Below are 14,342 nucleotides of genomic sequence, written 5' to 3'. Positions count from 1 at the left end.
TTTTTGTACTTTTTGCACAGCACAGTTGTGGTCTTTTAGAATATATATATCACGCCAATGATCTCTGATCGAAGATAGATTGTTGGGGCCTGACCAGTGAGGTAGTCAGTGCTTCAATGCTTAAAGAGCCTCTGTCAGCAAGATCAACCCTATAAAACCAGGTATACCGCCTGGTAGGGCTCATCATGCTAAGTAAAACAATACCTTTCTTTTGTCTGTGTGTTACACAGCTGCGGAAATATGTGGTTAGCAATGGTGCCTAGCAGCTCTGTGGTCCTGGGTTCAAAACTGACCAAGGACAACATCTACATGGAGATTGTATGTTCTCCCTGTGTTTCCGTGGGTTTCCTCCAGGTTCTCCAGTTTCCTCCCACACGCCAAAGACATACTGATAGGGAACTAATGTATGTAAAGCACTGCAGAATGTGTCCGTAAATAAATCTGCACATTAGGATGTTGGAGCACCAGGGGGCTGGGGTGAGTCCTTGGAGCACTTTTGTAACACCAGCCGTGCTCTGCGTTTCGGGGAATTACTGTGTTGCTGAGCAACGTAGCCCCCGTTAGCCTCAACATCAGTGGATGTCGTTCTTTTTGACTTCTCCTGCTTCATGGTGTGTGGTCTGGTTTCTCAGCGGGCATTAGGGGTCATGTTCACTAGTGACAGGAAGACAATAATAACCTCATATAACAGGTGATGCCTTGCAGCCATGACTGCCCTTACTGCAAACATTCTCCTCATTAACAGTGCATTGCTTTTTATTTTTTTTAAGTTGTCTGGAGTCTCATGATTTATAGCTAGGCATGTGTGCTGTGAGGAAAGACCTTCTGCCAAAGCTGGAGACCTCATTTCTTGTAGTAGTTTCTTACTATAGTAACAAGGACTTGCTTGTTCTAGCATGAATGTTCAGTGTGTGGAGTCCAGTGTTCAGCGGCAGTGGGAAATGTAAACTGAGAAATCCCACCATACCAAGATGGTTCCCAGACAAAAAGCCCTTTAAGTTCATTTGTCCTGCAAAATGTCACAACAGATCCTAGTAAATGAGGAAACAGTTGTGGTTTCCAGAGATCGGAACAATAGATGACATATGGTTTTCTATGTGACCATGCAGTGAAGGGCAATTCTCTATTTACTTACAACAGGGATGCTCAACCTGCGGCCCTCCAGCTGTTGTAAAACTACAACTCCCACCATGCCCTGATGTAGGCTGATAGCTGGAGCCTGTCCTGGCATGCTGGGAGTTCTAGTTTTGCAGCTGCTTTAAGGTTGCAGATTGGGCATCCCTGACTTACATTAATACCCCAAAACTAGAACATTTTAGAAAATGATATGATGCAATATTGTAGTGGGGGGCGGTCACCAGGAAAGGCTTCCTTTTAGATAACTGCAATAAGGATGAACTTGGGATTTTAAAGCCACACACTGGGTGGGGGAGCAAAGTGGAACTGATTCCCTTGTCACCCAGTTAAATCACAACCCACACTTCCAACCAGTAATTTTTTTTAGGCTAGTGTTGGGGTTCGGCATAGCCGGATGTTACCACAATGCCTGACTGCTCCATTAACTATAATGGGATCCGACCCCTACCCAGCAAAATATGACAGGATTCAGCTGGACAAAAAAAAGTTACGTGCATTCAGCCAGACAAAAAAACATTTTGCTGCAGCTTTTATGCCTTTTCCCTAATATTACCAGCTGCAGTGAGCAATGCTGGAGTCGATTGGTAGAGAAATGTATAAAATAACTTTAATAGTTTATCTAAATAGAGATGATAGACTTTGTATGAACTTGCTAGCTAATAAAGTCATGCGATTACAGCAGCATCAGCATCCATGAGATATTTTCTGCTTGTGACAGGAGTGTACTAACAGAAGAGAATAAGAGGGAGCAGTGGATAGCGTAATGCAATCTAGCAGGTATGTAGAGATGACGGTGTCCAAGCTGCTACTCCAGTATGACTATTTTACCATGACAGACCATAATACCAACTTCCTGTTGTGAATTAGTAAGTTTTTATTTTTCATTGGAGGTAAGCGTTCACATGAATTGTTTTTGATCCATTTCATTCAGCAAAATGCATGTACGTGGCAAGCATTAAATGTGTTGGAGCATGTGTTTTTCAACACTTTTTGCACCGATCTCAGTTTTGAATAGTGCGGAGAAAAACAGGCATGGCTAAATAGAGTAGTAAAATGCAGCTTTCTGTGCTCAGCATCCTCTGATGCTTTTGAAGAATCATCCCATATCCCTATTACAGTGGCCCTAACAGCGATAAGATCAGTTGTCTTGATCTCGCCAGAGTACAGCATGTACAATCTTCAATCTTGAAGACACTCATCAGAAGAAAGCTTGTAGAAAATAAAAAAATCTTCACTGTTTGTCCACAACATGAAGGCTTTTTGTGTACCAAGGGTTCTAGGCAGGGCCAGGGATCTGAAGGTGGGACAATGGTGATAAATGATCTAGTTTAGCATGTGTGACCTGTCATTAAACCTGACTCTCCCATTTCTACTCGTCTTTTCTGGAATACAATACTAGAGCAATGTAGAAGCTCTTGTCTAGACCTGTTTGCAGCCTACATTTCCCATTATTCCTGTGTCTTTTCAGAGGGAGCGGAGTCTCATCACACTCCACTAAGTCCATCAAGTGACATGAGTGGTAATCGCTATAGCCCTTTATTACAAAACTCCCCTATGTCACGTTGCAGTGTTCAGTTTATTCTGTGAGAAGTTGCTTCATTCTTTCTCCTGCTTGTGATAAGTTTTTCCCTGGCAGCTTACAGGCAGGTGAGAGAGGACAGCAGTGTGAAACTGTAGGATACACAGGAGATTCTGCACACAGATAAGTCACTGTGAATCAAAGGAGTTTTATAACTCTCTAGTGTACTAGGTCACTGCACTCCTGGTCTCGTAGATAGTACTGAAATTATATCTATACATGGAGGAGATACCGAGGGCCAAGGAGGGTGAAGCTTAATGCTTAATGAGGAGGGGAAGGGTCAGGAGGGATTTGATAGGTGCTTATGTAATAATGTAGTTCACTGAAAATGTGACCTAAACAATAATCAAAAATCAGTGGACAACACTCCTACAGAAATGGCAATTACAATAGTAAAAAACAATGACTCCGTTTCATCTGATGTATGAGGGGGCAGCCCATTAACAGACCTTCCACTGATTACACCCAAGAGCCTAAAGCAGGGCTCGGCAACCTCCGGCACTCCAGGTGTTGTGGAACTACATCTCCCATCATGCACACTTGCTTAGTGGTTCCCAGAACTCCCACAGAAATGAAAGGCGCATGCTGGGAGTTGTAGTTTCACAACAGATGGAGTACCGGATAAGTCAAAGCAGATTTTGCTGGACTGTTTTTTTGACACCATGTCCCATTTGAAGCCCCCCTGATGCAACCCTAGTAGAAACTCCATAAAAGTGACCCCCATCTAAGAAACTACGCCCCACAAGGTATTCAAAACAGATTTTACAAACGTTGTTAACCCTTTAGGTGTTCCACAAGAGTTATTGGCAAATGGAGATAACATTTCAGAATTTCCATTTTTTGGGGGGCAAATTTTCCATTTTAATCCATTTTTTCCCAGTAACAAAGCAAGGGCTAACAGCCTAACAAAGCAAGGGCTAACAGCCAAACAAAACTCAATATTTATGGCCCTGAACTTACATATTTTTTTTGTCCCACTTTGGGACTTGAACTTTTGGGGGTCTAATACTTTACAATGCATTCCAATACTTCTGTATTGGAATGCATTGGCTGTATGAGTAATACTGTGTGTATTACTCATACAGCTTCCGGCCTGTGAGATCCAGGGGGCTGAATCTCACAGGCTCGTCACCGAAAGGCAGCGCAGATGCCTCAGAAAGGCATCGTGCTGCCTTCCGTGCTGTCGGGTCCCCCCCACAGCCCCATGGGGACCCGATGCCACCAGGTAAAAGCCACAAACCGCAGGTCTGAATAATTTGAGCAGGCACCTTGTTCCGATCACCGGGCGGCGGTGATCGGAACAACACATGACGTACCGGTACATCATGGGTCCTTAAGGACTCGGGAACCATGCCGTACCGATACGTCATGGGTCCCTAAGGGGTTAAACAATCATGTCGAAAGACACATCTCATGGTTGTGGAAAAGATGTTAGTCTGTTTGAGAAGGGTCAAATCATTGGCATGCATCAAGCAGAGAAAACATCTAAGGAGATTGCAGAAACTACTAAAATTGGGTTAAGAACTGTCCAACGCATTATTAAAAACTGGAAGGATAGTGGGGACCCATCGTATTTGAGGAAGAAATGTGGTGGAAAAAAAAATCTTTTTGGGTGAAATCAAATCGAAGAAAAACAGTAGAACTCAGGGCTATGTTTAATAGTGAAAATAAGGGCATATCCACACGCACAATGCGCAGAGAACTCAAGGGATTGGGACTGAACAGCTGTGTAGTGTAAGAAAACCACTAATCAGTGAGGCAAACCAGAAAAATAGGCTTCAATTTGCTAGGGAGCATAAAGATTGGACTCTTAAACAATGGAAGAAGGTCATGTGGTCTGATGAGTCTAGATTTACCCTGTTTCAGAGTGATGGGCGCATCAGGGTAAGAGAAGAGAGACAGACGAAGTGATGCATCCATCATGCCTAGTGCCTACTGTACAAGCCTGTGGGGGCAGTGGTCAGGTCAAGGTTCAGCAACGGTATGTGCTCCAAGAATGAGGTCAGATGACTACCTGAACATACTGAATGACCAGGTTATTCCATCAATGGATTTGTTCTTCCCTGATGGCACGGGCATATTCCATGATGACAATGCCAAGATTCATCAGGCTCAAATTGTGAAAGAGTGGTTCAGGGAGCATGAGACATTATTTTCACACATGGATTGGCCACCACAGAGTCCAGACCTTAACCCCATTGAGAATCTTTGGGATGTGCTGCAGAAGGCTACCATCATCAATGCAAGACCTTAAAATTAATTCAATACTGGATGGAAATAAATCTTGTGACATTTTAGAAGCTTATCGAAACAATGCCACAGCGAATGCGTTCCGTAATCAAAGCTATAGACGGTCCAACGAAATTTGGAGAGACCCTTTTATTAAAAAATTTTAATTTTTTTTTGAGTAGCGACTTTTTTTTGGACAGGCAGTGTAGTTTCTATCAGCTTTTTTTGAGGGGGTACCGGGCTCCTGACATTACCGCTATCCTCTCCTGTGACGTTAGTGATGTTTTTTATATGTAGCAAGTTACTGCTATGATATCGGGTGGTGATGCTTTTTTCTATTTTTCCTGTGTTTGATTGCTGGTTGTCCACAAGGAATCCAACACACGGTCAGACTGGGATGTCACATCTGCACAAGTGCCCATAAAAAGGGGTAAAGCAAGGAGTGTACAGGCTCCCGGGAGGGCTTCATCATATGAGGTCATTTGATTGAGAGACAGATGGTGGTGAAGAGTAGCGTTTAGGAAAGTGCTAGGAGGGAAGGGGTGGGGCGCTGGGATTAATTTTTACTAGGTATTCTATGTGGTCTCATGTGTTAGGATAAAGTTTAGGGCCAGGGTTGTTGGATTTTGGTGGTCAACATTCAATAGGTTCTGAGGATCATTGGGAGGGCTCCTAGGAGCCCATACATGCTAGAGACAACTGTAATGTAAGGACTTGAATGTAATTTTCAACAGGGCATGGATGAATTGAGTGACACTGCTAGTATTATAATATTAATATTATAAGTAGGGTATGAGTTTTGCCTAAACCCTTTTCTTAGAATGACAATGATTGCTAGTGTTTGCCTGTAGTTATGAACAGACGTTTTAGACTTTCTTTTGCATAGAGTAAAGGACGTTGTCACATACATATACATATGGTCCTATTGGCTGTGAGTTCTTACAACTTTTTGTTATAGCTGCAAGTTCCCACATTTCCATGGTGGTATTTCAGACTACACAACTTATTTCCACGCGCTGCATTTCTTCTATGTGGCCTCAGGCTTTGTCTCGCCCATCTCCGTTCCCAATAGATCTGTTTGGAATTCCCTGAGTTTCCTATTACTGCCCAGAAATTCCAAGCGTCTTCATTAATCTGGTTTCACAGGGGAAAACATAGCAGTCCATAAATCCTGTGGGTAATGGTGTTTTTGTGTAGGTACATCTTGATATCACACAGGAGATACCTACAGATGAGCGAACAATGCAGATCATTTTAGACTCAATTTCCCCTCCTATAGGTGGGCCTGCCCTCTCATAAAACTGTAGTTTTGCTAATAAATTTGTTTTTCTCAGATATGTATAAATAAAACACCAAGAATTGTCGGGGGAGGGTACAACGGGGCTGGGAGATCAATGGTTACAAAATTCTTACGGCCGTGTAAGCCTTATGTGTCACTGACGCTGATGGGTATTCCTGGGTCCAACAACCTATTGACCACTGATAAATTCAGTTCCAAGTGTGGAATATTAAGATGCGTCTCTTCTCTACCGTAGAATAATATGAGTGTAATGTCTTGTATATAGCAGATGTTTTTAGAAACGTGATCACCTGTGAAATGACAGAATGTCTCCCCCTTGTAATATCTCCATTGTGCGTTCCACTGGTGGTTGGTTGCTGGATGTGAGATACTAGTACCGTTCCTGCATGACTCCTGCATGTGCTGTGAATCAGCCGGAGTCTCCGCAGTCAGGTAGCTTCCTGCTTGTGTCCTTTCACATTCATGTTCTACTGTAGGCAAATGACATCTTCACGTAGCACTTACTGTCCCAGAAGAGTGTCACAAGTCCTATATTACACCAGTAGGTTGTATGTGCAAAGCCATCACTCGATGGAAGACACTGTATACGGTAGATTATACCTCAGTGTGTCTCCAGGGACGAAATAGTATACAGTGTGGGCAGAGAGAAAGTAGCAGTCTCCTTTTAAAAGGGTTTTCTGGTTGGCTTTAACACCCTTTAAAATAATTTATGAAGGAAGGTGTAATTTTGTAATGTATTTATTTTACCTTCGTTGCTGCTATCTTCCTTTCTGGGCTGTGGTCACAAGACCATGTCCATGCGTTTCCTGTGATATTATGTCCAGGGAAGGTGATAGGGGAGTGTCTATGTAACTAGCTGGGTGTTTTTAGGGGCGGTGCTGGAGCTGTGGCAAAGAAAGAAGTGCTTCATGGGTTTGGTTGGATACAACAACAGGAAGTGCTACTTACAGGGTGTAAAGAAACCAGGGGTATTGGGTTACATGGTGAAGACAGGTCTGGAGAGTCCAAATTGACACCCCATTAGTCATACCAGGTCCATCGGGTTTCCATCATGCCATCTGTCATTTTCCCAGACAAAATAGTGAAGCATCTGTGATAGAAGCCCCTTATACAAACTTCCAATACAGACTTGATATTAACAGTAGGTCATTTTATGTGTTAAAGTGGTTCTCCCACATCCATTAAAATGGGGATGACTGGATAGTGTTTTACGAGAAACCCCCCCCCCCCCCCCCCCCCCCCAACAGCACTCTCCGCGACAGTAGAATACCAGGGCTGTCAAGCTGTGTTGTTTTTTTTTTTTTTTTAATACTCCCCAGCTGACTTCTCATGTACTTTCCATGTCCTGATCTATATTTTAAAAAAAGTCTGGCAGTTTTCCTGCTTGCCACTAAGCCTAATAATACCCGGACACTTCCTCTTCTATGGAGGTCACTTTTCAGCAGTCATAAGATTGACATTCAAGATGGGTCATGGTCACAGCTCACCTCCTCCTCTATATGTATTTAAGCAGATTTTCAGATACAACACTGGTGTGAACTGACCCATAACGTGCCTTGTAGTGACCGGGCAGCTGTGAATAACACACAAACGGCCAAACTAGACAGAAGCGCAGCGACTTTATCATCTCATTGTATTAATGGGGAAACAAATAGTGCCAAGAAGTAGGAAAGAATCATTAACTTAATATGCGGCTTTCGTAGAAATGCAAGCGCACAGCATGTGCCTGAGTACAAGGCCATGCCCTGTACCTAAGAGTGCATGCTCAGGTTGTTGTCTCCACATACATGAAGGAGGTTCTGGTGTAAAGTGAAACTATTGGTCTCTCAGATGATGATATGCCTCAATACGAAAGCGATTTCCTTCACAAGCCACAGCGAGAGCTAAGAGGGTTGTAACAGCTTGTTTCTCACGAGTCAGGCAGACCTAAGCAAGTGTATGGGGGTAGTGAGAGGACAATATACTTATATGGTGGTATTATACCGCAGTGTAGTGTTGGATAGAATGCGCAATGTTCCATTTAGATAGCAATCATGAATCTGAATTTACAGAAGATTCTGATGATTACGAAGGTGACCAAGCGGGGACCTCCGGTAGTCTGCTGGTAAGTTCTCCATATCTTGTACCTTTTAGCACTAGGTTGGGAAATCTCAATAGGCAGGTAGCCTCTGTTCCTAGAAGTTTACTATTGAGGCAGTATTGGGATATTTTCTATGGATGTCATGTCCCCACTGCAGACCAGCTTGGCTGGGCACATGTTCCACCTGATTTTGCTGGGTGAGTACCAGGATTAGGATCCAAGGTGATCCGCTGATCATCCAGGGGTCTCATTCTAAAAAAGGGATGTGTGAGAAGACTAATGCTACGTTCACATTTGCTTTGGAGGCTCCATTCGGGGCCCTTCTTCCCAGAATTCATTAAAAATTGTGGAGAAGAAACGCCTTGCATGTAGAACCTTTTTCTCCACTAGAAAAAAGCATTCGCCGAATGGAAAATGAATGGATCCTGTTATAGTCAGTGGAGTCTGTTTGGCTCCGTTTACTTCAATTATGTGCCGAATCCAGCACTTCTGTTATTTTCGTTGGCCTGCTCCTATAACGGAGCCGAATAATGGAAATAAGAAACGCTGATATGAAAGAGGGTAAACTTTGTGAGGTGCCTACACGCATCTGAAAGGTTGGATATACTGTAGTGGTCAAAATGCCATCATACACATTTGATTTTCTCCAAATGGCATGTGCTGGTGGGGGCTACAAGGATCTGGCATGTTAAATTTCAGCATGCCTGAACCCAGAGGTGGCACTACATTTTTTTTTTCTGGAAGAGTAAAAATACGCCTCTTACCATTTTTGAGGAGTATTTTTAGCCGAGGAGAAAATTGCATATATATATATTTAAAATATGTAGTGCTACATAACATTAAGGGGTTGCTATTCATGCAGGGAAACCATTACCAGTCTCCTTTTATAATGTCTTCCATGCAGAAATAGCAAATTTTGACCATTTTAACTGTATCTTTTAGAAGACTAAATCCCTACCTTTCTTGAAGCACCAAATGTCGGAGCGATAGATTGTGCAAAACTCAATGGAATAAGAATTCAACAGGGACGTCTGATGGTTGTGGCACTGGGTGGCATGGTGGCATTGGGTGGTGAGTGGGATGAATGCACAGGAGGCAGTTATAGGACAGTCTTATACACAATATATTGGACTGTTGCACAATACAGTGTACCGTATAGTCCTCTCTGTGATCTCTGGACACTGCGCTCCATACATAAACCATACGGAAAATAGACCTCTCAGTGGTCCAGAGTACTTACATAGAAAAACTAATAGCCAAGAGGCTTAAAAAACAACAGAAAACAGTTTCTGACCCTTATGTTAGAACATAACTTTCATTTGATTGCTCTAATACCTAAACACCTAAAGGAAAAAAAGAATTTAAAAAACCTGCTGTTTGTCTAGATGACCTTCTGTTGATTAGTAGTGTTAAGAGTCTCCAAGGTCTATAAAAGTAGGGCACGCTGGGACTTCTGGTGTCGCATCACCTGGGCAGATGGTCTTTGCTCAGCAGAGGCTCCGTTCCCACCATGCTGTCCCTGGCACTTCATGAGCAGTTGGCAGTGGCGCGTGCTCCCCGTTTTCATAATAACTAAAAAGGAAGGTGTTGCTGCTGTGTGTTCAGCGCGGTAGAAAGGAGCAGCCAATGGCACGGCAGCCCACTGATACTAGCAAATCGGCAGCCTCCTCCCTAATAACAGAGCTCTGTACTGTGCGGGGCTCTGTTATTGGAGCTTTCAGGCACCAGCGGTATTGCTATGCCGTTCACAGTGAAATCGTTGTACGTAATCATACGCATTACACCTTTTTTGGGGAGTAAAACTGCCTGTAGAGGCTTCTATGACGCTTGTACAGGCGTTATTGCGACCTCTGCTTGAACCTTTGCTGTGTGGCAGTTTCCCATGGTGGATCATAATTGGACTGAGTTTGCAAGTTCATATAGAAGCTGGTAGGGGAGTGGGAACTAAAACCCAGTCCTGAGCGCGTCCTGCCGACACAATTGCTGGTTTTGTTACACTATTAGGCCTCTTTCACACAAGCGTTTTATTTGTTTTAACTTTTTCCATTTACAGGCTGTTTTTTGCATTCCGTATACGGAACCATTCATTTCAGTGGTTCCCCCGAAAAAAAAACGGAATGTACTTGTATGCATTCCATTGAAAGATAGCCCTATTGCCTGCAAATCACGTTCCGTGGCTCCATTCAAGTCAATGGGTCAGCAAAAAAAGAACACATACGGAAATGCATCCGTATGTCTTCTGTATCCGTTCCGTTTTTGCGGAGCCATTTATTGAAAATTTTATGCCCAGCCCAACTTTTTCTATGTAATTACTGTATATGCCATACGGAAAAACGGAACAGAAACGGAAACAAAAAACAGAACGGATCCGTAAAAAACTGACCTCAAAACACTGAAAAAGCCGTATTTTTGTTGAAGAGCTGGTTTTCCATTGGAGCTGTGTCCTGATGGAAATCCTGGTTTCAGACACCATTGTGCTGTATAGTTATTTCCTACAGAAGTCCTGCATAAGAAATCCATGTACAGCTGAATACGGAGGTAGTCCTAGCCATTATTCTTCATAGCTGCAGGAGCAGAGCTAACTAATCTGGTGGGGTGAACGATGAGTCCATCTCTCCTCCGTTGGGGTACGACCATACGGTCCGGTTTCCTGAAACGGTTTTAGAAGCCAAAACCGACAGTGGATCATAACAAGAGAGAAAGTTATGGCTCCTGGTTTTGGCTTCCAAAACTGCATCAGGAAACCGGACCGTATGGTCACACCCTTCAGCCTCATTCAGACGTCAGTGTTTCACGGACGTGTGCCGACGTTTAGCGTCCCGGCAGCCATGGTAACCATTCAGAAAAAGCTAAAGTCCTGGCAGCCATGGTAAAGTGTAGTGGGGAGCGGGGGAGCAGTATACTTACCGTCCGTGCGGCTCCCGGGGCGCTCCAGAGTGACGTCAGGACGCCCCAAGCGCATGGATCACGTGATCGCATGGCACGTCATTCTGGAGCGCCCCGGGAGCCGCACGGACTGTAAGTATACCGCTCCCCCGCTCCCCACTACTACTATGGCAACCAGGACTTTATTAGCGTCCTGGCTGCCATAGTAACACTGAACGCATTTTGAAGACGGATCAGTCTTCAAATGCTTTCAGTTCACTTGCGTTTTTCCGGATCCGGCGTGTAATTCCGGCAAGTGGAGTACACGCCGGATCCGGACAACGCAAGTGTGAAAGTGCCCTAAGTCAGAAAATGTGTTTTTCAGTCATTGGTCGAAGCATTGTTCTTCCCGTGTTTTGTGTCACGTATCCCTGGCTATTTAGTGCTCATTGTGAAACTTAAAATGTGCCCACTTTTACTTTCACTTTAAAAAGTTACTACTTTTACTTTCACATAGAGTCATGCAGGGTCTGCTGAACATTTAGTGGTGATTCCAATCTGCTGTACTTTCTAAGCAGCCATATTAAGGTAGGAAAAACAGGCCAAATGCAGAGATCTTGTGGGACCCCCCCACAGGAGTGCTGTGCTACGGCTTCTTTTGATCAGGGCAGTTTCACCCCAAACGAGCATTGATCGACAATATACAAGTCTATTGTCCCTCGTTTTTTTTGGACTGATGTAGAGTGAATGGGGGATGAATGATCGTTACTATGAATACTTCCCCCATATAGTGTGCCAGCATAAAATAATCTGATCAGCCTGCAAACAAGCTTTTGCTTGTCTATCTTCAGATTGGCAGACCTTTGACATAGGCCAGTGAGAGGAAAGAAATTGTCCCCTGTGGAGCCCCCCAACATTCAAATGATCAGACATCGTCCACTTTCAGATGGCGGTGATGTGGGTGCATTTTAGTGTCCATATTATGCCCACAACATAAGGGCCTCGTGCAGTTTAAGGCTCCTTTCACACCTGCGTTCAGGTGTCCGCTCGTGAGCTCCGTTTGAAGGGGCTCACAAGCGGCCCTGAACGCAGCCGTCTGGCCCTAATGCATTCTCAGTGGAGGCGGATCCACTGAGAATGCATCCGCCTGCCAGCGCTCAGCCTCCGCTCCGCTCAGTGAGTGGACACCTGAACGCTGCAAGCAGCGTTCAGGTGTCCGCCTGGCCGTGCGGAGGCGAGCGGATCCGTTCCGACTTATAATGGAAGTCAATGGGGACGGATCCGCTTGAAGATGACACCATATGGCTCAATCTTCAAGCGGATCCGTCCCCCATTGACTTTCAATGTAAAGTCTGAACGGATCCGCTCAGGCTACTTTCACACTTAGAAAATTTTTCTAAGTTATAATGCAGACGGATCTGTTCTGAACGGAGCCTCCGTCTGCATTAATATGAGCGGATCCGTTCAGAACGGATCCGCTCGAACGCTAGTGTGAAAGTAGCCTAAAGGGGCTGGTCAATTTATTTTAGTAGCTGCACATGTGCTGCTAACAAGTCCCAGCATGCAGCTAGTAATGAGCATGATTGTCCCATGACCTGCGTGTCGGCTCTGCACTGGGAACATGGCCGCCAATGGAGGATTCTGTCTCATGGGTGGCTCCTGTATAATACAGCTTTCTTCTGTGGGGGGCCTAAATTCCTCTCACTCCTAAGGCATGCTGTGAAATCGACACTATTGCAAGTGTACAGTACATTGGCCTCTGTATATTTTTCTTTTATTAAAGGGGTTATCCCGTAACAATGTATCCCCTATTCACAGGATAACTGAAATAAATAAAATTTGGCAGCAGCAATAAATGTGATAAAATTACAAAAAGAGGTGATACTTAACACTTTTCTCCCGTGTCGCTTCTTACTGCAGTCCTTCTCACCACTGTTTATTTTTCTGGCTGCAGCAGTGCCATTCTGTGCGCACCACATCACCGCTGCAGCTAATCACTGGCCTCAGTAGTCACGTCACATACACAGATGTTGCCATTGAATGTGTGCACGGCACATCACTGCTGCAGCCAGGAAAACAGGGTGGCGGGAAGGACCGCAGCACGGCGCAACAGGGGAGAAAAGTGTGAAAGAGGACCTGTCACCGCAAAATGCAGTGCAATCTGCGAGTTATAGAGCAGGAGGAGCTGAGCAGATGATACAGTTTATGGAAATGGATTCAGTAAAACCTGTAATTTATAAATTTACATCTCGGCTCTTCCTGACTTCATTATTCATGCAGGAGTGTTATCAGTGATTGATGGCATTCCCTGTGCAGTGGCGGATTTACACCGCAAGATTGTCAGGTGATTATCAAGAGCAAATGTTACTGTGAACACTCGTTCCCGATAAACATGGCCGATCACCTGGGGAAGGAGCAAGACGTTTATTCATGAGATTAAATTATCTTTCGTGAAGCACATTAAATCATCTGTCCCTTCCTGATAATTGCCTGCTTGTACAGAGAGGTAGCTGTACAAGTTACATTCACTCTTCTCAGCTCCTCCTGCTCTAGAACATGCTGCCTGCAGGCTGCCCTGCATTTTGTGGTGACAGGTCCTCCGAAGTATCACTACTTTCATTATTTTAGAACATTTACTGCTGCTGCCATGTTTTCAGTTAAAGGGGTATTCCGGTTAGATTGTTTTCCCCTGTCCCCATAAGACGTCCTATCGCTGGGACCCTTGCTGATCACGAGAACAGGGGTCCCATAACCCCTGCAGCCCCCTGAAATGAACGTAGCACCTGGTCGCACATGTGCGTGGCTGCTCCATTCATTTGTATGGGAGTTCTGAAGATAGGCAAGCGCGGTACTCGGCTCTCCAGAATTTCCTTAGAAATGAATGGAGCAGCCGCACGCATGCCCCTCCAGCTGCTCTGTTAATTTCAGGGGGGCTGCAGGAAGTACAGGGCCCCCATTCTTTTGATCGGTGGGGGTCCCAGTGGACATGTCCTATCTTTTGCCATATTTTGCAGATCGCGGACCCATTCAAGTCTGTGGGTTCACACCTCAGTACAGAGCTCACACGGCCAGTGCCCTAGGAAATAGTGGTCCACAGCATGGGCACAGCGACCACACCGGTCATATGAATGAGCTCTCAGGCCACTTTCACA

The 14,342-nt window shown here is 44.6% G+C and overlaps 1 protein-coding gene across 3 annotated transcripts in view; it reads left to right on the top strand.

Annotated features, from left to right (window-relative positions):
* The window catches only part of LPIN2 (lipin 2), an 83,399-nt gene that overhangs the window by 9,488 nt on the left and 59,569 nt on the right, over window positions 1–14,342 (top strand). For 2 of the 3 annotated variants that reach the window (XM_044292809.1, XM_044292808.1), the window contains exon 1: window positions 8,129–8,349. The exons of the other annotated variant lie outside the window; for it this stretch is intronic. In XM_044292809.1, the coding sequence (XP_044148744.1) occupies window positions 8,257–8,349 (93 nt within the window). In that variant the 5' untranslated portion in view covers window positions 8,129–8,256. Of the gene's footprint in view, window positions 1–8,128; window positions 8,350–14,342 lie in introns of those variants that run through there. 3 annotated transcript variants of the gene reach the window in all.

Source organism: Bufo gargarizans, chromosome 5, assembly GCF_014858855.1.
Source record: "Bufo gargarizans isolate SCDJY-AF-19 chromosome 5, ASM1485885v1, whole genome shotgun sequence".
NCBI classification, from domain to species: domain Eukaryota; kingdom Metazoa; phylum Chordata; class Amphibia; order Anura; family Bufonidae; genus Bufo; species Bufo gargarizans.
The sequence above is the reverse complement of the archived record's forward strand: the minus strand, read 5'-3'. Positions and strand labels throughout refer to the sequence as shown.